Source organism: Ovis canadensis, chromosome 15, assembly GCF_042477335.2.
Source record: "Ovis canadensis isolate MfBH-ARS-UI-01 breed Bighorn chromosome 15, ARS-UI_OviCan_v2, whole genome shotgun sequence".
NCBI classification, from domain to species: domain Eukaryota; kingdom Metazoa; phylum Chordata; class Mammalia; order Artiodactyla; family Bovidae; genus Ovis; species Ovis canadensis.
Window position 1 is genome coordinate 71,176,596 of NC_091259.1, and position 27,456 is coordinate 71,204,051.

Genomic DNA, 27,456 nt, shown 5'->3' on the forward strand with positions numbered 1-27,456 from the left:
AGAGAATAGCTTCCCATCTCAATAAAATAAAGCTCAAACTCCTTATGGTGACCATAAAGACCTAGGATCTTATGCCTGCCTTTCTCCCAATCCTATCTTGTTCAATTTTTTCCTCTGCATATCACATTCCAGCTATAGTAACTCTCTTCCAATCCCTTCAACACACCAGCCTCAATTCCTACCCTGGGCTCTTGTAGTTAGTGTTCTCTTTGCCTAGAATGTCTTGCCTAAATCTTCCCAAGCCACTCTCTTATCACTCAGATCTTAGCAGCCGTGTCACCTCTTCTGAGAAGCTTTTCATGATTGTCCAATCTAAGGTCACCTGGCTCTCTTTGGGAACTCATTCTACTTTCTCTTCTTCATTGAATTTACTGCTTTTGTGTCCTATTCAACTGTTTACCTTCCGCTAGAACCTAAATGCCGCAAGAGCAGGGATGTTAAAAAAAATGTCATCCTTGTGTCTCCATTACTTAGAATACTGTCCATCACAAAGCAGGTAACAGTAAACCCCAAAGTAAAGCTTACTATCCCCAACATTCAAAGAGTAACTAAAGTTGCCTCACCTCAATGTGTAACTTTATTAGTAAGCAAGTGATATTCTTTTTGAGAAAACTAAAATAATCATTATAGCAGCTCATATAAAGCCCAGTTATCTTGTGGCCCTCTTTAAGATGTCACTTTCAAAGAAACACTTCTCAATCCTCCACAATAATCAAAAAGGAATTAGAATCTTTACTGTAGTCTGAAGTAAAATTCCAAAGTGCTTCTCAAATATCTTCTTCCTTCCTACTATCCTTCCTTAGTATCTCTAAGAGTGGAGAATTGCAACCCATTTATTAATATTTTCCTTTCTTCCCATTTGCATTACAAAAATAAATTTTGAAAATTAAAATATGAAAAGAACACAGCTTGATAAGGCAATATTCTGTTACTACAGACATGTATTTACTTAACCTTTCTTCAAAAGTACCAGTGACGTGTGTGTTGAATTAACATGTGCACACAGAAGCCCATGAGAACTTAGATATGTAATTACAGTAGCAGCTGTTGCACTACAGCTACCAGATCTTGATATTCTTCTGAGCTACAATACCAGACTGACCTGGATTAAAATCCTATTTCTGCTATTTGCTGTCAGTGTAATCTTGGACAAGTTATGTAAGCTCTCTGAGCCTTGATCTCCTCACTTACAAAACAGAGCTTCCAGTAGTGGTGACCTTGTGGCATCCTGTTTAAGGATTAAACGAGATCATGTATGGACAGCATTTAGCACAGTTCTGGACTTCTTGTAAATCTTTATTAGTTAGGAATAATTTTTAACATAAATTACTCTTATAAATTGGAGAAGGCAATGGCACCCCACTCCAGTACTCTCTCCTGGAAAATCCCATGGACAGAGGAGCCTGGTAGGCTACAGTCCATGGGGTTGCGAAGAGTCGGACTCGACTGGGAATGATGTCAGAGCATATGATCATGATCTAGGGGCTCCCCGGGAAGTTTTACTGCACCCTTCCTCTCCTCCTATTCCACTCTCACAGGGTGTACTCCAGACTCACTCCGTTCTCCTTCCTCTTTTTAATCTTTTCTGTCAGTCTGAATCTGATGGCTATATTGACAGGAGAATTGTCAGTGGTGGCTTGTGCTTTGATTAGAATATGATGTGTGGTTTGCATTCTGAGTGATCAGGATGCAGCTGGCTAGACCTTTTATACCCCCTGTTATACCGTATATGTCTCCTACCTCCTAGGTTGTGGTAGAGATGACTGGTACATGCTTCCTCATGTCTGAGTTGTCTTAAACAACTGAGGGCCAGCTTGGAGAGCTCAACTGGTATGCATGAGTTTCTCAATTCTCTTTTACATGGTCTCTCCACGTTGCTAGCTTAAGCTTCCTTATAGTGTGGAGGTCTCAGGATATTTGGACTTCTTACGTGGTAGATGGCAGAGAGAAAGCAGAAGCTGCTGGGACTTTTATTGCCTGGACTCAGAAGTCCTGGAACATTTCTTCATTGCATGCTATTAGTCAGAGCAATTATAATGCCAGCCCAGATTCAACAGGGAGGGGAAAGGGACTCAACATCTTAATGGAGCACATGCATACAGGGAGAAGAGTAATTGTTGGCAGCTGTGTTTGGAGGTCATCTGCCACAGTGAGAAAGTAGCCATTCCTTTCATGAAAGGGATTGATGGGAGGGACCAGACTCTTCACACACAATGCACTCCCTACAAGACCACCAACTGTAATTCCTAGTCCTCTTCTTACATTAACCTATGAGGGTCGGGAGGTAGGTGGGCTGATTCTTCACCCTGATGACCCTTAAAGAGCCCTGGGAGGTAAGACAGGTGATTGACCCTCAAGCTAGTATCTCTTTGAGCTTACATATGAAAACTTAGAGCTTTTTTTTTTTTTTTTAACCTTTTCCCCTCCTGAACCATTGCACGGAGCAATTAAAATTCCCACTTGACATACTGCTATATGGAAAAGATCTTTCTCTCTTTTCCTCCGTGTTAGCTTCTTGGTTATTTTCTCTATCCATCTTGTTTCAGCAAGCAGCCTTTTCTATGCAGACTCAGGAACTGAGTAGATTCAATTACTTGATAAATAAATCCATACCATATGAACTTTGATTACTCTTTTGATGAAGCTCAGAAAGCAGCTAATGCACTGGGTGGTATCTCTCACTATGCAGACCTGTATCTGAACTCATAAATTTAACTTTGAGAGATACTTAGAGTTCATATATTTGAGTATTTCATTGGGGAGGGTGGGAGTGGGAAATGGGGTCTGTATTCCCACTCTAAGCTTTTTTAAAGGCGGGGTCATAATCCATCCCAGCCCTATGGTTTATTTAGCATGGTGCCTGGCACATAACAAATGCTCAGTGAATAGTTGTTGATTGAATGAATGAGGAGAATGTTATGTACAGAGACTTACTATTCTCTGAAACCAGAGTGAACCTGTTCATCTCTCCATTTTGATTTTGTGCAGTCAGTTTTCAGCCCAACTTGTAGGACCTCAGAGTTATCTCACCTCCACCTCCTCTTATTACATCTATCCCATAACTACAGCAGGTTATAATCTTTTTGGCTGCCACCCAGACCATTAGCTTTCATCAAAACCATTCATTTGATAAATGTGCATTTATTAAGTGCTTACTATATGCCAACCATATAGTAGCTACTGTGGGAGATAGGAATAAATTGAAGGAAAAGCACCATGGTCTGTATCTGATTTTTTTTTATTTTTTATTTGGCTTTAAGGCTCTCTGAAACTTGACTGTCGTCCTTCACCACATATTCAACTCCCTGTGACCTGTTCCTGTCCCTTCACAGGTACCAGGGTAGTCTTCTCACTAGCTTACAAGTTTGGCACATTCATTCTTTCTTTTGATGTGTTACTCTTACCTTGCTCTCAACCTGCAGTATGCAGTTATTATCTCAGTTTTACAGACAGGAATACTGAGACTTCTTATAAAGAGGAATTTTAGACTGAATTTTCCAGGTTGATTGAAAGAGTTAGAGAGGATAAGCAGCTTTCCAAGGCAGAGTCAGGATCTAAATCTAGAGCTTTCTGACTCTAAATGTAGTGCTCTCAGGGTGTTGATTTGAGGATTAAATGACTAGTATGTATAAAGCCCCCCAACACAATGATTGGCAGGTATGCTGCTGCTGCTGCTGCTGCTGCTCCTCCTAAGTCGCTTCAGTCGTGTCTGACTCTGTGTGACCCCATAGACGGCAGCCCACCAGGTTCCCCCGTCCCTGGGATTCTCCAGGCAAGAACACTGGAGTGGGTTACCATTTCCTTCTCCACTGCATGAAAGTGAAGTCGCTCAGTTGTGTCCAACTCTTAGCGACCCCATAGACGGCAGCCCACCAGGTTCCCCCGTCCCTGGGATTCTCTAGGCAAGAACACTGGAGTGGGTTGCCATTTATTTCTCCAATGCATGAAAGTGAAAATTGAAAGGGAAGTCTCTCAGTCGTGTCCGACTCTTAGTGACCCCATGGACTGCAGCCCATCAGTCTCCTCCATCCATGGGATTTTCCAGGCAAGAGTACTGGAGTGAGGTGCCATTGCCTTCTCCGGATTGGCATGTATAGCCAATCATTAAAAAGTTCCTAACAGAGGCCAGATTCATTCCCCATTAATAAAACAAAAACCACCCGTGAATCATTCTCCTTTGAAACTCAATGTAGTTCATAGCAAAATAAAGGAATTTATATGCAGGACTTGCTCAGCTCCAAACATCTACTTTTTTAGTATCCTGAACCATAAAACAGCATTCAAAATGCCCCCTGGCCATATGTTACTGTCCATGGTGCTGAATTGTCATTGTCTCCTCTGTCTCAGAAAAATGTTCTAAATCTCAGTACAAGAAATAGGGACAAAGAAGAGGAGCAGGAACACAGAGACAAACAGAAGCTGTTGGAAAGGCCTGTTTGGCTATAGAAATTTCAAGGGAGAAAATAGTGAGGCCTTTGTTTGCTATGCTTTTCAAATACAGACATTGTTTGTCATTCAAACTCAGGAATCAAATATCTACAAATATATTTTCAGATAAACCCTCTACTCTCCTAACTTGCTGCTGAGTGCTATCAGAAAATCAGAAATCAAACAGATTTGTGTAACAGAGTATCTCTCACTGTTAAAGCTTTCTATTTAATCCAGAAATTTAAATAATTTAGATAATGAAGGACAGTTGTAATTGCAGTTCATTTATTCTAGAAATGTTTACTGAGACTTCTATGTTCTGGGGACTGTACTTGGCAACCAGACACAGAGTAGTGAACAAGAAGTGTCTCCATCACTGTTGTCATGGAGACAACATTTTCATGGAAGAATACTGAAGATAAACAAATAAATATACACAATTTGAGATTCTATTAAGTACTATGAAGAAAATAATCAGCAGTTATCAAGAAAGAAAATTTTCTTTTTTCTTGGCAGTTTTATATGTGGAGGGTATTGTATATAACTGATAATACTTACAAGTACTAGCATTTATTTAGTGTTAAGTGACAGGCACTATTCTGAACATCTTACCTATCTTAACTCATTTAATAATTACAGCTCTATGATGTGGCTGCTATTATCATCATCCCCATTTTATAGGGGAGATGGCTGAGGCACAGGAGGGTTACGTACTTACCCAAGGTCACATGGTAAATCAAAGATAGAGCTGAGATTTGAACCCAGATAGTCTGCTGTCGGAGTCTACTTCAGAATCTGAAATGACCAGAAGCCAGTGGTGAGAGTGAAAGGAAGATGAAAAGAGAAAAAAGGATAAGAGAAGCAGTCTCCTCAAGCACACACACAGAGGGAGTTTAGAACCTTGGGAGAGGGAAGACTTTCAGAGAAGTTCATGCGGAACTTTGCAACTTGCTTTTGCAGAGTGTAACCTTATGGTCTTTATGAATCAATCTTCATTTCACCTCTTGTTGCATACCAGTGATTCTGTTGCTGGGACCTGATTCCTAATGAGAGTCTGCTCCACTGGCTTCTGGATACAGCTCCATCCATCACTCTTGAGAAGTCAGTTTTAATCGGGAATTTTTATGTTACTACTTTCAGTCTCTGAGAAGAACTTCAGAGACGAGGAAAAAGAGAGTGTCAGTTTGGTTTATGAAAATTTTGCCTTGAAAGCCTTTAACACTTCTTTAAATCAGCCATTTTTCCTTTATGTGAAGGAAACTTGGTGATATCTGAATCTAATCCTCCCTAATCTGACTCAAGCACACTTCCTTTCAGTTCACTTCATTTGCTCAGTCGTGTCCCACTCTGCAACCCTATGGACTGCAGTACGCTAGCCTTCCCTGTCCATCACCAACAGCTGCAGCTTGCTCAAACTCATGTCTGTTGACTCAGTGATGCCATCCAACCATCTCATCCTCTGTCATCCCCTTCTCCTCCTGCCTTCAATCTTTCCCAGCATTGGGGTCTTTTCTAAAGAGTCAGTTCTTCACATCAGGTGGCCAAAGTATTGGAGCTTCAGCTTCAGCATCAGTCATTCTAATGGATATTCAGGACTGATTTTCTTTAGGATTGACTGGTTTGACACTTGCTTTAGTAGTCCTTTTTAGTCTCAAATTGACCATGAAAGCTTAGTTCATTGGGTGCCATTTGTCATGGATTTTTAGTATTTTATTCACAGTATCATACAAAAAATGACATCTAATAGGAATACTGGTATCTCCAACTTTAAATGTTCATGAAACCTAACAGGCAGATGCCCAAGACAGATATAGCAAAGAAATAGTTATTACCAGAAATTGCTTTGTGGAGTATTATGAGGTCTCATGGAAAGAACATGAGCTTCTAAGTCAGTGAAACCTGGTTCCAACCTCAGCTATACTACTTGTGAGCTGTGACCTTAAGAAAGTAGTATTCTTAGAACCTTGATCATCTTGTGTCTTAAAATGGGGATAAAACCTAACCTTAAGGAGTTGTCTGTCAAGGTCAAATGCAATTGTGCAGATTAAGTTCCTAGCACAGTGCCTAGCTAGTAAATGCTAGCTGATTTCTGTTTTAGAATGCCAACTTTGTATGAAATATAAAGTTCAACTTTGTATGAGCTTTGTATGACAGAAGAGAAAAATGCACAAACCCTAGGTATACAACTTGATGAATTTCTCAAATGAACACACCTATATAACCACATCTTTAGGGTCAAAAAGAGTTGGACATAACTTAGCAACTGAACAACAACAGCAAATCGAGAAACAGATCATTTCTAGCCCACCTGAATACCCCCTTTTGCCCCCTCCAGGCAGTTCAGTCAGTTCAGTTCAGGCACTCAGTCGTGTCCGACTCTTTGCAACCCCATGAATTGCAGCACGCCAGGCCTCCCTGTCCATCACCAACTCCCAGAGTTCACTCAGACTCACGTCCATCGAGTCAGTGATGCCATCCAGCCAACTCACCCTCGGTCATCCCCTTCTTCTCCTGCCCCCAATCCCTCCCAGCATCAGAGTCTTTTCCAATGAGTCAGCTCTTCACATGAGGTAGCCGATGTACTGGAGCTTCAGCTTTAGCATCATTCCTTCCAAAGAAATCCCAGGGCTGATCTCCTTCAGAATGGACTAGTTGGATCTCCTTGCAGTCCAAGGGACTCTCAAGAGTCTTCTCCAACACCACAGTTCAAAAGCATCAATTCTTCGGCACTCAGCCTTCTTCACAGTCCAAATCTCACATCCATACATGACCACAGGAAAAACCAGAGCCTTGACTAGACGGACCTTAGTCGGCAAAGTAATGTCTCTGCTTTTGAATATGCTATCTTGGTCATAACTTTTCTTCCAAGGAGTAAGCGTCTTTTAATTTCATGGCTGCAATCACCATCTGCAGTGATTTTGGAGCCCCCCAAAAAAAGTCTGACACTGTTTCCACTGTTTCCCCATCTATTTCCCATGAAGTGATGGGACCGGATGCCATGATCTTTGTTTTCTGAATGCTGAGCTTTAGGCCAACTTTTTCAGTCTCCACTTTAACTTTCATCAGGAGGCTTTTTAGTTCCTCTTCACTTTCTGCCATAAGGGTGGTGTCATCTGCATATCTGAGGTGATTGATATTTCTCCCGGCAATCTTGATTCCAGCTTGTGTTTCTTCCAGTCCAGCATTTCTCATGATGTACTCTGCATAGAAGTTAAATAAGCAGGGTGACAATATACAGCCTTGACGTACTACTCCTTTTCTTCTTTGGAACCAGTCTGTTGTTCCATGTCCAGTTCTAACTGCTGCTTCCTGACCTCCAGTAAGTCTCACCTTATAGATAAATTATGAATGTTTTTGGAATTTATATAAATAGAATTACAGATTACATTCTCTTTTGAGTCTGACTTCTTTTCCTCAGCATTAGATTTGTGATTCAAACATGTTGCTACGTGTAGTTGTAATTTATCTTCCTTGCTGTATAATATTATACTATATGAATATATTATAATTATTAACCCATCCTGCTGCTAATGGGCGTTTAAGGGATTCCCATTTTACCTGTTTTGGTTTTTGCTGCTAATTATCATTCTAGTACATGTCTTTTGGTAAACATATGCAGGCATTTCTACTATATATGTGTATATTTTTATTAGGCGTATTTCTAGGGGTGGAATTGCAGGGTTATAGGCTATGCATACATTCAGTTTTGGTAGACACTGTCTGTCAAACAGTTTTACAAAGTGGTTCTGCCTTTTCTCTTTCCTATCTCAATGTTCTTTTAAATAAGTGAGTTAGTAAGTTTAGTATGTGAATCTGTTTACCAAAATTATATTTATAACCTATACTTTCAGTACTATTCCCATTATATAAAATAAAGTATGTCTGAGTGTGTTTGTAACTTTTATTTCTGAGGCTTCCTTTTCCTGGGAATTATTCACTCTGTCACCAAAAGCCATTTGACAATTTCAAGTATGGCAGGGCTTAAACTGGTTAATTTTCAATAATAATTTCAGTGTTTATGCCAAGCTTTTCTCACCTTTCAATCCTGTGAGTGTAACCTGTGAATTATTTACTAGTTCTCACTGAGTCTTGGCTTGCAGCAGAGATGATCAGCAGAGTACACCCACTATCACTATTCAGCTCAAACAACATTCACAAGAATTCTGCCTTCAAACTGACCTGAAGAATTGTTATTATTCTATCTCAAAAATTGTATAAGTTTTCCCCTTCTGATTTAAGTTTTATGCTACCTTCCATCTTTACCATCACTGTCATGTATTGCCTGCCTCCTGTGGACAGAGCTCAGGGTGAAGCACTCACTATGCGTGTTTCATTTAATTTTCATGGCAAGTCCATCAAGTGGGAATCATCACGGAATATTGGGTCATGGCATAGGGAGGTGTTAAGTTACTCCAAACAGCTCCCAAGTGGTGAAGTCAAGGTTCTAACCACAGTGCACAAGGACTCTGAAGTCAGAGCTCTTTCCTTCTACCACACATTCTCACGTCTCTGTATCCTTCCCTCAGAAGTACTTACATTACAAAGAACAAAACACCCCATGCACAGAACTCTCTGAAGGAAATGTTTTGTTCTCTCAAGTTCACTAGCTGATTGTCAGGAGAATCTCCAGTGAATGCCTGTTGTCTGTGCTTTTAGGCAGTAAAGGTTGAAAACTCTGCATCTGTGAACTCTTTGTCCCTCTTCTCTCCTTGCCAACTAGTGGGATATTCTGTTGCCAACACAGCCTTTGCCTCCTATTTCTGTTACATGATATCCCATGCTTGATTCACGCCGGATTCCAAATCAATTGTCAATTTTTAGCAAACTGCAAATCCAGACTACCTCTCACTGCTGCTCTGCATCCCCTCCCCACTCCTCTCTGTTTATCTGCTATTCCCACTGCTATCAAACTGAGCCTTTACCTATTACATGCGCTCATTCTCTGTTATTTCAGGTCTGAGCAAAGCAATGGAGACAGTTCCTTTTTTGCACCATCTGTGCTCTCTAGGAGGTTAATGTAGCAATATTTGTAACAATTAGTGAAAACGAATCTTCTCTTTGATCCTTCCCACCTGTAGCTACAGTTCTGGGTTTGTTTTTTATGGCCAGATTTTTGGCATCTGGGAATAGGATTCCAAGACTAAAAATCTTTCAGGGGCAAAGGGAAAGATTCTAAAGTTTGACCTCCATGATAATCATAGCTTCTATTTATAAAGTTCCTACCATGTCCTATGCATTATTCAGGGTAAACTGTGTAAGACATATGACATATTAATTTAGCAATATGACAACCCTGTGAGTTCTGTTATTCCCATTTTATGGGTGAGGAAATTGAGGCAGAGAGAGTTAAGAAATTGGTTCATGGTTATCACCTTAAAAATGGTAGCACCAGGGTTTGAACCCAGGCAGTCTAACTCTAGTAATGTTTACTCATTCTTCTCCCCCACGCAATGGTAGATGAGTCCTGGAAAGAGCTCTGTGTCTGAATTTGGGAAATTGGGATGGTTCCTGCTGCTGCTGCTGCTGCTGCTGCTGCTGCTGCTGCTGCTAAGTCGCTTCAGTCGTGTCTGACTCTGTGTGACCCCATAGACGGCAGCCCACCAGGCTCCCACCTCCCTGGGATTCTCCATGCAAGAACACTGGAGTGGGTTGCCATTTCCTTCTCCAATGCATGAAAGTGAAGTTGCTCAGTTGTGTCTGACTCTTAGCAACCCCATGGACTGCAGCCTACCAGGCTTCTCCATCCATGGGATTTTCCAGGCAAGAGTACTGGAGTGGGGTGCCATCAGCTTCTCTGGGATGGTTCCTGGCACTGCCATTTATTAGCTGGCCATTTAACGTGGAGAGGGTGCTCACTTTCCCTATTTGTGAAATGAGGACAAGCTGAGTGATGAGCTGTCCCATGAGAGTGTTGCACGTAAAAGTGCTCTGTGAACTATTGCACGCGTGTGTGCTAAGTTGCAACCCTATGGACTGTAGCCCGCCAAGCTCTGTCCGTGGAATTCTCGGGGCCAGAATACTAGAGTGGATTGCCATGTCCGCCTCCAGGGGATCTTACAGACCCAGGGATCGAACTTGCATCTCTTGCCTCTCCTGCCTTGTCAGGCGAGTTTTTACCACCAGCACCACCTGGTAACCCCCCTGAGAGCTGTTAACACAAAGCAAAGGCTAGAGTAGCATTTATGAGCATTGTCCCCTCACTTTACCCTCCTTGAGATGCAGCCTTAGTTCATTTAGATCTGACTCAAAACACTTCATGGGGCTGCAAGGCGCTGGCATCAATAACCATTTGCTATTTTTTCAAGCTGGTGGGTTGCTTCATCACCATTTATGCTCCATCCAAGCTATGAAAACACCCAGACTTTGATCCATTGGAGGAACCTCAAAGTATTTGAAGTATTTCTGAAATTAGGCTTCACTTGACATTGGAGTTCTACTTTCACAGATCTACCAATAGCCAAACTCCAGTTTGTTGCAGGAGCCCCACCTCCCCCTAACCCAGATGCATGGAGGGAGTGGTGCTTGGGAGGAACCTCTGAAGGGTTGCGGTCCTTGGGATGAATGGTGTCCAGCTCTGCTTCATTTGCTTTGCCAAACTCCTGAGCAGCTTGATTTTTAGGGAAAATAGCTAATTTCTGGTATGACAGTACCTAAAGTGGAAAACAGCAAGACACAGTGGAAAGAATACGGGAGATTTGGGTCCTCTTAAATGATGGCTGCTTAATATACCACCGAATTACCTGCAGCTTAAATAAGACTGAGTTCATTGCTTGCTTCAGACAGGTGAACACTGCCATGATGGAGTTTAAGTGTTTTAGAACAAGGAGTTGGGACATTTATATATAAGGTTTTGAGGAGGTTTTAAGGCTGGGTCCATTCTGAAGGAGATCAGCCCTGGGATTTCTTTGGAAGGAATGATGCTGAAGCTGAAACTCCAGTACTTTGGCCACCTCATGCGAAGAGTTGACTCATTGGAAAAGACTCTGATGCTGGAAGGATTTGGGGGCAGGAAGAGAAGGGGACGACAGAGGATGAGATGGCTGGATGGCATCACTGACTCGATGGACGTGAGTCTGAGTGAACTCTGGGAGTTGATGATGGACAGGGAGGCCTGGCGTGCTGCAGTTCATGGGGTTGCAAAGAGTTGGACACGACTGAGTGACTGAACTGAACTGAGCTAAGTCTGGGTGAGGATCAAGATATAATAGTTTAAAATTAATGGATCCAGTGAGGCAAGAGTTTCTGAGTGTTAGAGTATCAGTAGTCATTTGATACTATAACTGAAAAATCAGGCAGTTTTAATTAGATTTTGGGGAAGTCTCTAGAATGAATAATGAAGTTATTCGCATCTTTTATCTTCCTGGCCAAGAGTTTCCCAAAAGAGCAAAGTCAGGTTGATGAAGACAGTAGAATAGTGAAGTCCTGTCAGTGAAGCTGGAATAATCTCATTAGTGTATACAGTGAACTGTGGGTGTAGACAGTTTTCAGCTCTCAGCCTGACCCCTGGCAGGAGTTTACCACTGTGTGACCTATGTCATTATGTGAGAAATGGAGGTACTCATACTTTACAAGATATTTTTGAGGATTGGCTCATAGAGTACAGATAAAATACCTTGGACGGATTAACTACTCAGCTATTAATAAGTTTCTGAACATTCAGAATTAAAGTCCAAAACTGTCTTGAAGAACTAGGCTCTTCACAGTGAGGAAGCTGCTATCGTAGCTGCTGTTTCAAGAATCTCACAGCTGTAGACACAACCTCCAGGAGTAGCGCAGATGTGGTACACCTTGCCTTTCTCTGCATATGACTTCGCTCCAGGTTGAAATCTTGTCTACTTGATGGAAAGAAATTCACACACAAAAGCCCAGGTGCAAGGGCATGAGAAGTGTAGTTTTGGGTTTTCCAGCCTCTGCATGCTACAAAGAGGTTGGACTGGGTATTGAGCAGAGCAGTTCATGTTACCCACTCCAGACAGCGTGCTCCTGAAACTGTACTGTCAAGGCCTGGTGGCTTCTTGAGTGAGGACCCCAGGTAGAGTAAGTCCCCTACGTGTTGTTGTTGTTCAGTCACCTAGTTGTGTCTGACGCTTTGTGACCTCATGAACTGCAGCACACCAGGCCTCCCTGTCCCTCACCATCTCCTAAAGTTTGCCCAAGTTCATGTCCATTGCATCGGTGATGCCATCCAGCCATCTCATCTTCTGATGCCCTCTTCTCCTTCTGCCCTCAATCTTTCCCAGCATCGGGGACTTTTACAATGAGTCAGCTGTTCGCATCAGATGACCAAAATACTGGAACCAAAAGACTACATACGAACCTTGAAGTCTCGAACTTTCAAAGATGCGAACGTGCATTCCATCAGTGTTGGGCGTGAGTGAAATTGCAGCTTGCCCTCCATCTCCTGTTGCTGATGGTCCTTCAGCTCTACCTTCAGCTCATCCTTCTGCCCTCCCACCTCCCCTCCCTCCTGCAGTCGGTAACCCATCTTGCCTGTTCACTTGATGCCTGTCCCTGTGTGCCAGCTGTTGTACTGCACTGCTGTACTTTGCAGGGTACTGTACTGTAAGATTAAAACTGTTCTCTTTATTTTTTATGTTTGTTTTTATGTATTATTTGTGTGAAAAATATCATAAACCTATTATGGTACAATACTGTATAGCCGATTGTCTTAGTTGGGTACCTAGGCTAACTTTGTTGAACTTAACACGAGAGATGGGTATTTCTGTTTTGCACCCAGACATTTCCCATCACCGTCTTGCAGATCCCTTTGAGATCTCTTCTCCAAATGAGGAAGGGAAAGAGCACTGTTCAGGTAAGTGGAAGCCTGGGTTTTTGCCATAGGTCAGCCCGTTTCCCTACTGTGTGCATTAGTTGGCTCAGTTCAGTTCAGTTCAGTTGCTCACTTGTGTCCAACTCTTTGCGACCTCATGAACCGCAGCACGCCAGGCCTCCCTGTCCATCACCAACTCCCGGAGTCCACCCAAACCCATGTCCATTGTGTCAGTGATGCCATCCAACCACCTCATCCTCTGTCATCCCCTTCTCCTTCTGCCCTCAATCTTTCCCAGCATCAGGCTCTTTTCAAATGAGTCAGCTCTCCACATCAGTTGGCCAAAGTATTGGAGTTTCAGCTTCAACATCAGTCCCTCCAATGAACACAGAGCTAATCTCCTTTAGGATTGACTGGTTGGATCTCCTTGCAGTCCAAGGGACTCTCAAGAGTCTTCTCCAACACCACAGTTCAAAAGCATCAATTCTTCTGTGCTCAGCTTTCTTTGTAGTCCAACTCTCACATCCATACATGACTACTGGAAAAACCATAGCCTTGACTAGACAAACCTTTGTTGGCAAAGTAATGTCCCTGCTTTTTAATATGCTGTCTAGGTTGGTCATAACTTTCCTTCCAAGGAGCAAGCACCTTTTAATTTCATGGCTACAATCACCATCCTCAGTGATTTTGGAGCCCAGAAAAATAAAGTCAGCCACTGTTTCCACTGTTTCCCCATCTATTTGCCATGAAGTAATGGGACCGGGTGCCATGATCTTAGTTTTCTGAATGTTGAGCTTTAAGCCAACTCTTTCACTCTCTCCTTTCACTTTTATCAAGAGGCTCTTTAGTTCTTCTTCGCTTTCTGCCATAAGGGTGGTGTCATCTGCATATCTGAGGTTCTTGATATTTCTCCCGGCAATCTTGATTCCAGCTTGTGCTTCATTCAGCCCAGAGTTTCTCATGATGTACTCTGCATAGAAGTTAAATAAGCAGGGTGACAATATACAGCCTTGACATATTCCTTTTCCTTTATGGAACCAGTCTGTTGTTCCATGTCCAGTTCTAACTGTTGCTTCCTGACTTGCATACAGATTTCTCAAGAGGCACATCAGGTGGTCTGGTATTCCCATCTCTTTAAGAATTTTCCACAGTTTATAGTGATCCACACAGTCAAAGGCTTTGGCATAGTCAATAAAGCAGAAATAGATGTTTTTCTGGAACTCTCTTGCTTTTTTGATGATCCAACAGATGTTGGCCATTTGATCTCTGGTTCCTCTGCCTTTTCTAAAACCAGCTTGAACATCTGGAAGTTCACTGTTCATATATTGGTGAAGCCTGGCTTGGAGAATTTTGAGCATTACTTTACTAGTATGTGAGATGAGTGCAATTGTGCAGTAGTGTGAGTGTTCTTTGGTATTACCTTTCCTTGGGATTGGAAAAAAAACTGACCTTTTCCAGTCCTGTGGCCACTGCTGAGTTTTCCTAATTTGCTGGCATATTGAGTGCAGCACTTTCACAGCATCATCGTTTAGAATTTGAAATAGCTCAATTGGAATTCCATCGTCTCCACTAGCTTTGTTCATAGTGTTGCTTCCTAAGGCCCACCTGACTTCACATTCCAGGATGTCCGACTCTAGATAAGTGATCACACCTTTGTGATTATCCGGGTCGTGAAGATCTTTTTTGTACAGTTCTGTGTATTCTTGCCACCTCTTCTTAATGTCTTCTGCTTCTGTTATGTCCTTACCATTTCTGTCCTTTTTTGAACCCATCTTTGCATGAAATGTTCCCCTGGTATCTCTAATTTTCTTGAAGAGATCTCTAGCCTTTCCCATCCTATTATTTTCCTCTATTTCTTTGCACTGATCGTTGGCTCAGGCTGCTATCAAAATGTACCATAAACTGGGTGGCTTAAACAACAGACATTAATTTTCCCACAGCTCTGGAGGCTGGAAGTCTAATATCGAGGTGCTGGCAGGTTTGGTTCCTCCCGAGGCTTGTCTCCTTGGCTTCTCATGGCTGCCCTCCTGCTGAGAGTCCTCACATGACCTTTTCTCCATGTGCTTCTACCTGATGGTTCTCTCTTCTCACAGGGACACTGGTTCTATTGGATTACGAGCACACCCTTCTGCTCTCATTCAGCCTCAGTTACCTCTATGAAGACCTTCTCTCCAAGTACAGTCATGCTGAAGGTTAGGGCTTCAATATTCAGATGGAGCAGGGGCACAGTCCCTAACACTGTGTGGTCCTGCTGGTCCCGGTGCTCAGTCGTGTCTGACTCCTTGAGGCCCCACGGACTGTAGCCCACCACGCTCTTCTGTCCATGGAATTTTTCAGGCAAGAATACTGGAGCAGGTTGCCATTTCCTACTCCAGGGGACCTTCCCACCCAGGGATCAAACACATCTCTTGTGTCTCCTGCGTTGGCAGGCAGGTTCTTTACCACTAGTGCCACCTGGGGAGTCTTAGACAAGACATTTAACCTCTGGCCTCAGCCTCAGTTTCTTTCTGTATAACTGAAAGGGGCACATGGCTTCCTTTCAACTTTTCCATTCTGTCATCTCTGGGGAGTTCAACTCCTAAGTGACTTGAGGGGGTGTTTTCTGAAATGAGATCAGTGGCTTTTGCCGCCTTCTCTGTGACCTTGACACCCCACTGCAGGTGCCTTACCTGTTCAGTTTCCATCACTCTTCCAGCCTTTTCCACCCACATTGCATTGTTCTTGTAATGATTTGTCGGCATGCATGTCTTCCCTTCAGTCTTTATAGATGCCGCCTTCATCTTCTTAGCTTTGAAAGGAAAGGCCAAACCTACCTTGCATGATTTGCAAACAGGAAATACCAAAACCCTGATCTAGGCTCACTTTAGTTTCTCTTTGTGCATGTTATCTCCAGCAAGGAAATTTGCACCTGCTCCCTCTTTATTCCTGTTTCTCACTCCATTACCAAAATAAATAAATTTTAAAAAAAAACTGCTTGTTTTATTCACCAGTAGTGATGGGATCATATCAGATAACGTGTGTTGTTCAAGAAGTGCAAAGTCAAGTGAGCTCACTTGTTACTACAAAGGGGAAGTATTGCCTTTGTTAGGTGGCAGAAAAGGGGCTTCTATGCAAGTGAAGGTTAATGTTCATTTTCCCAGCAAGGTATAGAAAGGTCATAAGGAGTGATAAAATTTTCATAGTGTTTATGCCATCTCCTCTTGCTCGGCCTGTGCTTTCGGTCCCATTTAAGGCAGGAGGTATATGATTTAGAGCCTTAGCTGATCTGCATAATCCATTAAAATGTCACTTTTTTAATTGCAGAAGCTATTCCTCTCAAGCGCACACCTGCTGCTGCTGGAATTTATAGCCACGACATGGTGTGATTTGTGTTTGGAATGAATGCAGCCACCTCTGCCATCCCGGGCTGCCCTCCATAATGTGGCTGTGATCATGCTCAGAAACCGGGGGCGAGCAGAAATGACTCCCCCGCCAGGAAGTTCTGTGTTCTCCTCCTCCTAGAATCTTTGAGGACCTACTTCTCTGCTTCAGAAATTGCCGTGCCAGTACTGTGTTTATAGAGGGCAGGATTCTATATGCAGCATCAAATGAGAGCAGACTTCAGGGGAAGACTTTGGAAATTGAGTGCTTCCAGCAAATTGGTGCTGGCTGTTGGGCCAAGAAATGGCAGAAGGAGCTTTCATTAGTGCACATTGAAGGGACTTGCTAGGACAGCTTGTGTCTAGAATATCCCAGCACTGTTTGTCTTTAAAGGAACCAGATTTTAGGGACACTGATAGTGGACTTAGGTTTTGAGGTGCTTGTAAGAAATATGAGGGCTCACAAAACTGGGGCAGCCAGCCATGAGGTCTAAGGTTTGGTGATGCTGGAAAGGATGTGGTGATGTGGGCATAGTCATGGGCTATCTGGCCACCCATCCCACAAAACACAAAGCCGTGACACCCAGGATGGATGACTGTAAAGTCTCAGTTCCGAATACACGCTAGTGTTGGCATGTTCCTTAGAGCTCAAGTGCAGAATCTCCTTTCTTGGGTGACATGTCAAAGATAGAGGCTCAGGAGTCTGACAGCATACGGTCAAATGCCTTTTCACCCTCTGTGAAAAGTGGAAGGGCAATGTATGGCAAAACCAATACAGTATTATAAAGTAAAATAAAGTAAAAATAAAAATTTAAGAAAAAAAAAAGAAAAGAAAAGTGAAAGTGATGTCGCTCAGTTGTGCCTGACTCTTTGTAACCTTATGGACTGTGTGTGTAGCCTGCCAGGCTCCTCCATCCATGAAATTTTCCAGGCAAGAATACTGGAGTGGGTTGCCATGTTCTTCTCCAGGGCATCTTCTCAACCTAGGGATCGAACCTGGGTCTCCCACATTGCAGGCAGACTCTTTACCATCTGAGCCACCAGGGAATCAATGATTTCAGCTCTCTGAGCTTCAGCTTTCCCACCTTAAGATGAGAGTACTGAGTATGTACTTTAGCATTGCTGTGAGGATTAAATGGATTAATGCATCTAAAAAGCTTAGCCCAACCTGGCCTGTGGTGAATATGTATGCAATAAATTTATCTAGAGAGCTTCTTCTAAGGAAGAAATTTGCCCAAGGTATTTTTCATAAGCTTGCTAGCCATTTCTCTTGGATCATCTTGATAATGGACTGCTGGAAATGTACGACTTTCTGAAAGAGTGTGTGGGGTCCAGTTGCTTGCCACTCAAGAGCCAGTAATCAGGCCGGGTTGTTGGGAAGGGAAGTTTGCTTTATTTCAGATGCCAGTACCTGGGGCTGGGGGAAGGTAGACATCTATCCAAAGGCTGACTCCCCCTTTCCCCCCACTCTGGCAACCAATGGGGCAGGGGCTTTTATAGACAGAAGTGGGGGGAACTGTATGCAGAAACAGCACTGCCAGCTCAGACAGTCATCTTCCAATTGGTCATCGTTGGTCTGACAGTCATCCTCACATTGGTCCTCTTGATTGTTTTAGGTACAGTTAATCTTCAGTTTCAAGGTCCATTTGTTCCCATTTCTCTGAGGCCAATCCTCAGAATTGTGGCAGCCCATATCCTGGGTGCACATCCTGTAGCTGATTTCTCCACCTGGTGTTTTAGTGTCTGTAAGATAGCTCACAGGAGATGGCTCAGAATATTATCTATAGCCCCTGAGAAAGAACTGAAGCGCCTTGACTATGCTTAATGACTACATTATTATTCTTTAGTCTCTTTTGATTGTTTTCTTTTGTTTTTGCATTTCTTACTTCTCTGATTAAACTTATTCTTTGACTAAAGTTTTCTACAGACCAAAGGCAGGAAGAGGACATACTGGTGGAGGGTGAGGGTGGGGGGCAAGGACCGTAGGGTCCTGCTCCGTTTCATGACTGTCTCAGAGTGTTCTGAGTTTATTAATAACACTACTGATGACCAGGTAAAATTCCAGTGGCTAGATTGTTTGTTTTGTTGACTATATTATTGGGAGAAATCTTCATGAAAAGATCATCAAATTTACAGTTTCAGAAATAGATGAGGTAACAAGCATAGCTATCCTGAGATCTTTCTCAGAATGACAATTTAATGGACATAGAAAATAGTGATGGTACAGTGGACTTATTTTTTTGTACATATAATTAGATTTTTGATTTGGTCATCACTTTCTTAAAATATTTAATGTCACAGTGGTGGTAATGCTTAATAAATAATAGCTACATTTTTTCAGGCAAGCTAGTTTATTTCTGTGTGAAAGGCAAGCAGGTAGTTCTGCCTCATGAAGCCATCCAGGGATTCAGGTGTTTTTCTCTCACTCCTTAGCCGTATCCTAAGGTGTGCCCCTTGTTCATACAGGCAGGCTTACCAGTTACATACCTTGTGTTCCAACCCAAAGGGCGGGTATGAAAGAATGGAGGGGAAGCATTTTTTGGTAAGACATAGAATATTACTTTTGTTTGCAGTCCGTTGGTGATAACTTAAGTCACATGGTCACACCTGTTTACAAAGGATAACAAAGTATTGTTGATGTTTACTATGTGCTTAGGCACATGCTAAACTCCTCTTTTTTTAACTTTAAAAAATATATATATTTATGTGACTGTGCCAGCTCTTAGCTGTGGCACACGGGATCCTTGGTCTTTGTTGCAGCATGCAGGATCTTTCATTGCGACATTCAAACTCCTAGTTGGGGCGTGTGGGATCTTACTCCCTGACCAGGGATTGAACCCAGGCCCCCTGCGTTGGGAGCATGGGATCTTAGCCACTGGACCACCAGGGAAGGCCCTATTCTAAACTCTTTTAATGTCTTGTCTCCTTCAGTCCTCATACCAACTATTTGACGAAGGGGGTTCATAGGTGAGACGATTGAGGCAGAGAGAGTAAAGCAACGTGTCCAAAGTCACAGAGCCGGTAAGCGTAGAGCTGAGATTTTTATCTAGGTCTGTCAGATTCCAAGGTTCCTGTTCCTATCCACCAAGACCAAAGAGAGAAGATAAAACTAAGAAGAGAATTGCATGGGATTGAGAAATCTGAGCTGGGGTCACCTTTGTCATTGTCGCTTTGGCTCCAGGCCCCTCCCGCACTGTGCTCTTGCCGATGTGGTGCAGTTGACCTCAGGACATGGAGACAGAGACCGTCAGCAGTGCTTTCTCCCAGGCCAGAAGTGTCTGCTGGGAAACTTTCCTCTCAATTTATCGTCACATTCATCAAATGTCTTTAAGGGAAAGCGAATTTCAGATGTTATATGGTGTTTGGGACAGTACCGAACAGTTTACCAATAGACTCCAAAAATGGGGTAACATGAAAAAATCCAGTGTCTTCCAACTCAACAGAAAATCCTCTGGTGACGTGCAGTCTTGTAACGGAGGGATCAACAGTTTTCCTCACGGGAGTTGGGGATGGAGGTGGTTTGCTGATATACAGAAGGTTTGGATGGTTAGAGTTTGGATGGATGGTTTGGAAGGTTTGGATGGATGGGGTTGCTGGTAACACTCATACTAGCTGAACCAGAGATGTGGATTTTATCGGAAGGCTGCAGGGGGACGTCAGAGAAGCACAGGAGAGGGAGTGCAGCTGGGCCTGGTGAGAGAGGAACCAGCAGATCCAGGGCTGGCCTTCTCTGTTTCTATTGTCTGTCTCTAGCGCTCTGCTGCCTCTCCTCTCCACCCCAGTTCTCTCATTTCTGATTCTCTCTGGTACTCTCCTTTATGATAATCTGAAAACTTTCTTTGGGTCCCTGGTTACAAATAGCCAGCCTGAAAGGGCAGCGTGGAGTCCAGTGCCCCCTTAAACACCTAACTAACGCTCTCTGTGGCCCTAGGGACAACTTGTTTTGCTGCAAGGTCAGGAGCGATTGGCTCCCCCTGGGGGCAGGTGTCCACTCTTGGCTCAGTTGGCAATAGGGGATGATCATGAACCAATTTTATGTTTTCTGGAGGGGGCATTTGCTAGAGGAGGGGCCATGTGCTGGACAGATGCTCCGAATTGTGTCTTCTGCAGGTGCACAGAGTAATGACTGTTCATTGATCATTTACCTTGTCTGAAACACTCTACTGTCTGAAAATGAAAATCAAGACCACCCTGACCATTCCACGTTATTTTAGTTATACCCCCATCTAAGGTGTCTGGACGAGACCAAGGCCCAAGGAAGTAAATGGGGAAGGCAGATGCATGTACAGCTCTCTCTGCACCAGTTGCAAAGGTTGCTCTCTTGAAAAGGTTGGCTTGTGTAGCTGTGTGAGCTACACTGCTGCTCCTCACTGTCCCAGGCACCTCTCTTCCGGCATCTGCATGACTTCGGGGTTGACAACCAGTGAAAGCACCAGAGGTTTATCTCTTTAGAGGTTAAATATTTCACATGGTTTTGGAGTCAGCTAGTGGAGAAGGAAATGACAACCCACTCTAGTATTCTGGCCTAGAGAATCCCGTGGACAGAGGAGCCTGGTGGGTTGCTGTCCATAGGGTCGCACAGAGTTGGACATGACTGAAGCGACTTAGCATGCATGCAGAGGAAAGAGTCAACTAGTGGAAGAATTAACTCAGCAAAACAAGAGTAGTATTTTATGCAAAATCACTAAAAAATTTCAGAGATAATAAACATTTCAGTCTGGGGCATTTGCTTCCCAGAATGTGTGATGGGAACCGTGGACTGATCAACACTTGGCAACCTGCACGACTTCTACAGGTCTATGCTATGGGATGCTGGCTGTGGAGACAGCTCAACAGGGTTTTCCTTCCGTGATCTCATTTTCTGTTCCAGATTTGGAGGACTTCAGTGAAAGCCCAATCCTCACAAAAGTGAATTGTTTTTTAAAAAGGGTTTCTCTCTCTCTACTTTATAGCACTTTTCTTTCCTACAAGGAGGCTTCAGAGCAGTCTTTGCCTGAGAGCTTGCTGGTGCTTTATTTAATCACAGTTTTATGAACTCTTCATACACCACCAGCCAATTTTACAGCTCTAGAATCTTGCTTGGGAGACAGACACCGCTTTTTCCCGCAGTCGATTTTAAACACTTTACCATCTGGGATTTTTTAGTAACTTGTGACTAGCAAATGGGTGCCATATTTTCAGGATTTTGCAGCCTGAGAACTCTAGGGTTGTTGTGCAGAAATGCCTGGTAATAAATAAATAACATATATTGGTTTCACCTTCATTTGAAAAGTTAACCATCAAAATAGATTTAAAGCAGCTGATATCTTGTTTAATGTCATTTATTGCCTTAATGCCTTGCTTGGTGGAGAAGAGGCAGTGTGTTATTGCAATGGTTAGCATATTAGGTTGGATTTTCTGAGAACATTTGATCCCAAAAAGGACACTATTTCTCATCTCCTTCTCTCCACAGCAGTCATTGTATTTATAGAAAATGGAAACCAACCAGGGTTCAGTTGACTTGGCTGGGGTTATATTTGCTTGCAAGGAACAGAAGCCACCTGAGCTAGTTGAAGCAAAATAGTCTTACATTTTGGGAATCATGCAAGATCTGAGTGGTCTGGAGTACAGTGGTCACTGATTCGGCCGCTAAATCGTGTCCAACTTTTTGCAACCCCATGGACTGCAGCACACCAGGCTTCTCTATCCTCCACTATCTCCTGAAGTTTGCTCAAATTCATGTCCATTGAGTTAGTGACTCTATCCAATCATTTCATCCTTTGTTGCCCCATTCTCATTTTGCCTTCAATCTGTCTCAGCATCAGATGCTTTTCCAATGAGTTGGCTCTTCACATCAGGTGGCCAAAGTATTGGAGCTTCAGCTTCAGGATTAGTCTTCTTCCTATGAATATTCAGGGTTGATTTCCTTTAGGATTGACTGGTTTGATCTCCTTACTGTCCAAGGGACTCTCAAGAGTCTTCTCCAACACCACAATGAGAAAGCATCAATTCTTTGGCTCTCAGCCTTCTTTATGGTCCAACTCTCACATCTGTACATGACTACTGGAAAAACCATAGCTTTGACTATATGGATGTTTATCAGCAAAGTGATATCTCTGCTTTTTAATACACTGTCTAGGTTTGTCATAGCTTTCCTTCCAAGGAGCAAACATCTTTTGATTTCACGGCTGCAGTCACTGAGTGCAGTGATTTTGAAGCCCAAAATAAAATCTGTCACTGTGGTCTGAGTCTCCCTAAAATGTGGAACCAGAGCAGCTAATTTCTTTAACTTTCTCTTCTTTTTTAACATTAAAAAATTTTTAAAAAATATTATTGGAGTATAATGTTGGTGTGTTAGTCGCTCAGTTGTATCTGACTCTTTGGGACTGCATGGACTGTAACCCATCAGGATCCTCTGTCTATGGAATTCCCCAGGCAAGAATACTGAGCGGGTTGCCATTCCTTTCTCCAGGGGATCTTCTTGACCCAGAGATCGAACCCAGGCCTCCTGCATTGCAGGCAGATTCTTTACCATCTGAGCCACCAGGGAAACTCTGGCGTATAGTTGATTTACAATGTTGTGTTAGTTTCAGATGTATAGTAAAGTGAATCATATATACATATACATATATCTACTCTTTTCTAGATTTTCTTCCCCGTAGACCATTACAGAGTATTGAGTGGAGTTCCCTGTGCTACACAGTCGGTTCTTACTAGTTATCTATTTCACATAGAGTAGTGTATACGTGTCAGTCCCAATCTCCCAATTTCTCTTCTTAATGTCACATGGTCTCTTGTCCCTGCAGCTCCTTGCACCTGTGTCATTTTTCTCTCTTTCTCTTCAATCCAGCAGTCTCTGTTTTGGCATGTGTGTGTCCCAAACACGGCTTCTGGTTCTGTTTCACTTCCATTGTCAAGCACCCAATGCAGAATGCCAAGTGTCTCCAGGCCCCAGTTTCAGATTCTGGGGGTTGAGGAAGGGAAGTTCACTTAGCCTAGCTCTGACCAGTTATCCATTCCTGGTCTGGGCATCTGTGGCTACATGACTGGAGGTCTGCTCAGATGGGGCTGTAAGAGCTGCTGCTTAAGGATGGCTTCCCAGGTGGCGCCAGTGGTAAAGAATTCGCCTGCTGATGCAGGAGCCACAGAAGACATGGGTTCAATCCCTGGGTTGAGAAGATCCCCTGGAGTAGCAAATGGCAACCCACTCCAGTATTCTTGCCTGGAAAATTCCATGGACAAAGGAGCCAGGTGGGGTACAGTCGATGGGGTCGCAAAGAGTCGGACATGACTGAGCATGATTGCCATTGGCATTGCTTTGGCTCAGGGATGAAGCAGGGGAGGGACACAAGTGGGTTCTCTCAGGTGAATGGTGCGGAGGACATTGTCAGCATCCTTGACTCACCAGGTGTGGGAATAGCTAATTTGCATAGTCTCTGTAGCCTGGAAGTTATGTCTGTCCTCTGATGGAGCCCTATTAATCCTGCTGATCTTTTCTTCTTTTTCATTTGGTCCCTCAGTCACTGTTCACCTTTCTCTCTTTGCTTCTCCTCTCTTCATTTTCTCTTGTTTGTCGCAGTTGGTGCTTCAGGAAAGTAACCTGATGCATTTAGTGGTAGAAAGAACACGGTCATTGGGAATCAAGGCCAGCCTCTAGTTCAGCCTTGCCCAGGGCTAGACCTTGGCCGAGTCATTTAACCACCTTTGGTCCTGGTTTCATCTTCTGAAAATGGATGGAGCTACACAGGGTGCTGGAAGAAACCTTAGAGATCACCTTGTAGGATGCTAAATATCTGTCTGTTCACGCTGCTGTTCTGTAAGTATGGCATCTGTAGCAGACATTACTAATTGATCCCAGCATGCCTCCCTGCTGATCCAGGACTGTGCTTAGAATCCTTCACGGTCCAGGCAGCCACTACTACAGATCAGCTGGAGGTAGCCCACCTTTGAGATGTGACCAATTAGCCATCTCCAAGCAGGAAATCATGGAGAAGGCAATGGCAACCCACTGCAGTACTCTTGCCTGGCAAATCCCATGGACAGAGGAGCCTGGTGGGCTGCAGTCCATGGGGTTGCTAAGAGTCGGACACAACTGAGCGACTTCTCTTCCACTTTTCACCTTCACGCATTGGAGAAGGACATGGCAACCCACTCCAGTCTTCTTGCCTGGAGAATCCCAGGGGTGGGGGAGCCTGGTGGGCTGCCGTCTCTGGGGTCGCACAGAGTCGGACACGACTGAAGCGACTTAGCAGCAGCAGCAAGCAAGAAATCAAGGCTCAAATGTCTACCAATTTTTCTTCCTTTTACTTTCCTTAGAGGAATGGGATGTGTGAAGCTGTTATTCCTAATTCCCTGAAACTTTGAAGAAAAAAAAAAGCCTCCTTCTGCCCTTTTCTTCCCAGTCATTCATTCTTTTACAGAAACTGTTTACTTCCTGACCTCCATTCAACCCAGCCTTTAATTTCTCCTGTTGCCGACGAATTAACAGTTATTTTAGCAAAGATGTGGAATCGGCCACGTTTGTCTGAGAGTTTCAGAATTAGACTGGCTTGCTTTGCGACTGTGTGGTGGCAGGCAACAGTGAGTGTCATTTTACTTTTTGAAAATATGTTTTCTGCAGTTATATTTGGACTGAAAAAAGATCTCTGCATTCTCAGCTCAAATTATAGTCAATGTTCCTAATTGCTGTTACCCTCAAATATGATATTGAGTGAGGTCACATCTTCAATTCACATTTCTTGTCTATATTTACAAATGACACAGCTTTGGAACATCTGCTCTGCCTACGGGACACTCAGTTTTGCAGATGATGCAGCTGGAATGGCTGGTGGTGGAATTGTTTCCTCGACGACAATGCTGGGAAACATATCTCTCTCCCTTTCTGCCTTTCCTGCTGGGTGATGTTTTTTAAGTTGCCTTCTGGAGTTCACTTCCCCCGGAGAGATGAGTTTATACTTCTGAGTAGCATATTTCAGTGTTTCTGCTGAAAGGCTGCCTCCTGGAATAGGTATTGATGGCAGGCTCCATGTGGTAGGGCCACCTTCTGTAACAGCCTTGAGGTAGGAGAGCTGTAGGTCTAGAACAGAGACAGATGGAAGTAGAGGGATGAAAAGAAACTTTTCCTAAGACTAGACTGGGGAGAAAATGTCTATCTCTAATCCACAGGAGTCTAGAGCTGGCTTTCTAGGAGAAAAGAATCCTTGGTATTGGTTAAGAATCTGCCCATATACTTTATTTCTCCTCGGAAAAGAGTGATGTTCTAGGTGAATGAGGAAGGTTGGGTTACAGTCCATAAAGACTGCCTTTAAATGCTTTTGTTGTTGTTGTTATTAATATTTACTTCCCATTTAAAAAATACCATAAGGTAATAAAAGTGAAGATTTAAATAATTTTATTTCTGAAGCCAACTGTCATTTGCTTCTGCAGAGGACAGAGGAGCATGCTGAATTGCACCATGAGTAGGTACTGACCCATCCAGTTCGTGGGAACTCCGCAGGTTCAAGGCCCCAGGTGACACACTGTAAGGTCACAAAAGGAATGGAGGGCAGAACCTAGAGATTAAAAGAGACTCAAAAGGAATAACAAAAATTTTTTGTTACTGTTGAATAAGATTAATACACGTCTGAAAGTGAAAGTGAAGTCGCTCAGTCGCGTCCGACTCTTTGCGACCCCATGGACTGTAGTCTGCCACACTCCTCCGTCCATGGGATTTTCTAGGCAAGGGCACTGAAGTGGGTTACCATTGCCTTCTCCAAATACATGTCTAGGGTGATACAATTATTTAAAAAATAATTTCCTAGCTTGAATCATGCCATTAATTAATGGGCTCTTCTAGATGATCTGGAGAAGGAAATGGCAGCCCACTGCAGTATTCTTGCCTGGAGAATCCCACGTTGGACATGACTTAGCGACTTAACTGCCACCACCACCTAGATGATCAGTGCTTCCCAGGTGACACTGGTGGTAAAGAACCTGCTTGCAGGAGATATGAGACATGAATTCGATCCCTGGGTTGGGAAGAAGGCATGGCAACCCACTCCAGTATTCTTGCCTGGAGAATCCCTTGGACAGAGGAGCCTGGTGGGCTATGGTCCATAGGGTCGCAAAGAGTCAGACATGACTGAAGTGACTCTGCACGCACTAGATGGATCAGTTTTTTGCTCTCATGTTATGGAGGAGGAACCTGGGACCCAGACAGAAAAAGTGATTTACTTCGCATCTAAAAGGGAGAAGTTGGGAGAACCATGGTTAGAATCCTGATGCCCTGGCCCTTGTGTGATGTTTTGCTACTTCCCCCAAATATGACCTTTGTCATATGTTAATATTATCTTTGAGTTCATTGAAATAGATAAAATCACACCAGAGTTGAATACATATCAGAGAATACTTTGTGTTACTCTGTTCTGTTAATGGCTTTCAAGCAAAATTATCTATTTGTCCACATAGTGGCTGCAAGTAAGCCCAGGAGCTGCAGCATCCTCTGGCTTTCGGATTCACAGAATAGAGTTATTCTTTTGCTTTCTATTTGCTTTGATATTATAAAGTCACTTTCATTGTTCAGCACTATTAAAATGCTCTAAAGTTGTAATTAAAGCTATTAAATAATCTTTACCTTTGTTATTAATTTTCTTTTTTTTCCCTAGTGGTTCTTCTGGCACTGATTTAAATTATATATTTTTACCTGCAGCACTTTTAGGGGGGAATTCATTCTTATAGAGAGAATGTTTTGAAGATGGGAACTACTTGATGTAGGCTGGTATGAAAAATAACCAGTTAAAGTTTCAGAACTCTGAATAAAGGTGTGTCTCTTACCATTCAAACAATTTAGCCAACAAATTCATCCTTCTGAAATAGATATAGAATTAAACTATTCAATATTCAGAGCTTCCCCAGTGGCTCAGTGGTGAAGAATCTGGCTGC

The 27,456-nt window shown here is 43.1% G+C and overlaps 1 protein-coding gene across 1 annotated transcript in view; it reads left to right on the plus strand.

The window, feature by feature from the left end:
* The first annotated feature begins 13,140 nt into the window (after nucleotides 1-13,140).
* KIAA1549L (KIAA1549 like) overlaps nucleotides 13,141-27,456 on the plus strand; it is a 168,699-nt gene continuing 154,383 nt past the window's right edge. Inside the window, exons 1-2 of the mRNA XM_069553333.1 lie at nucleotides 13,141-13,240; nucleotides 15,292-15,390. Of these exons, the coding sequence (XP_069409434.1) occupies nucleotides 13,141-13,240; nucleotides 15,292-15,390 (199 nt within the window). The remainder of the gene's footprint in view (nucleotides 13,241-15,291; nucleotides 15,391-27,456) is intronic.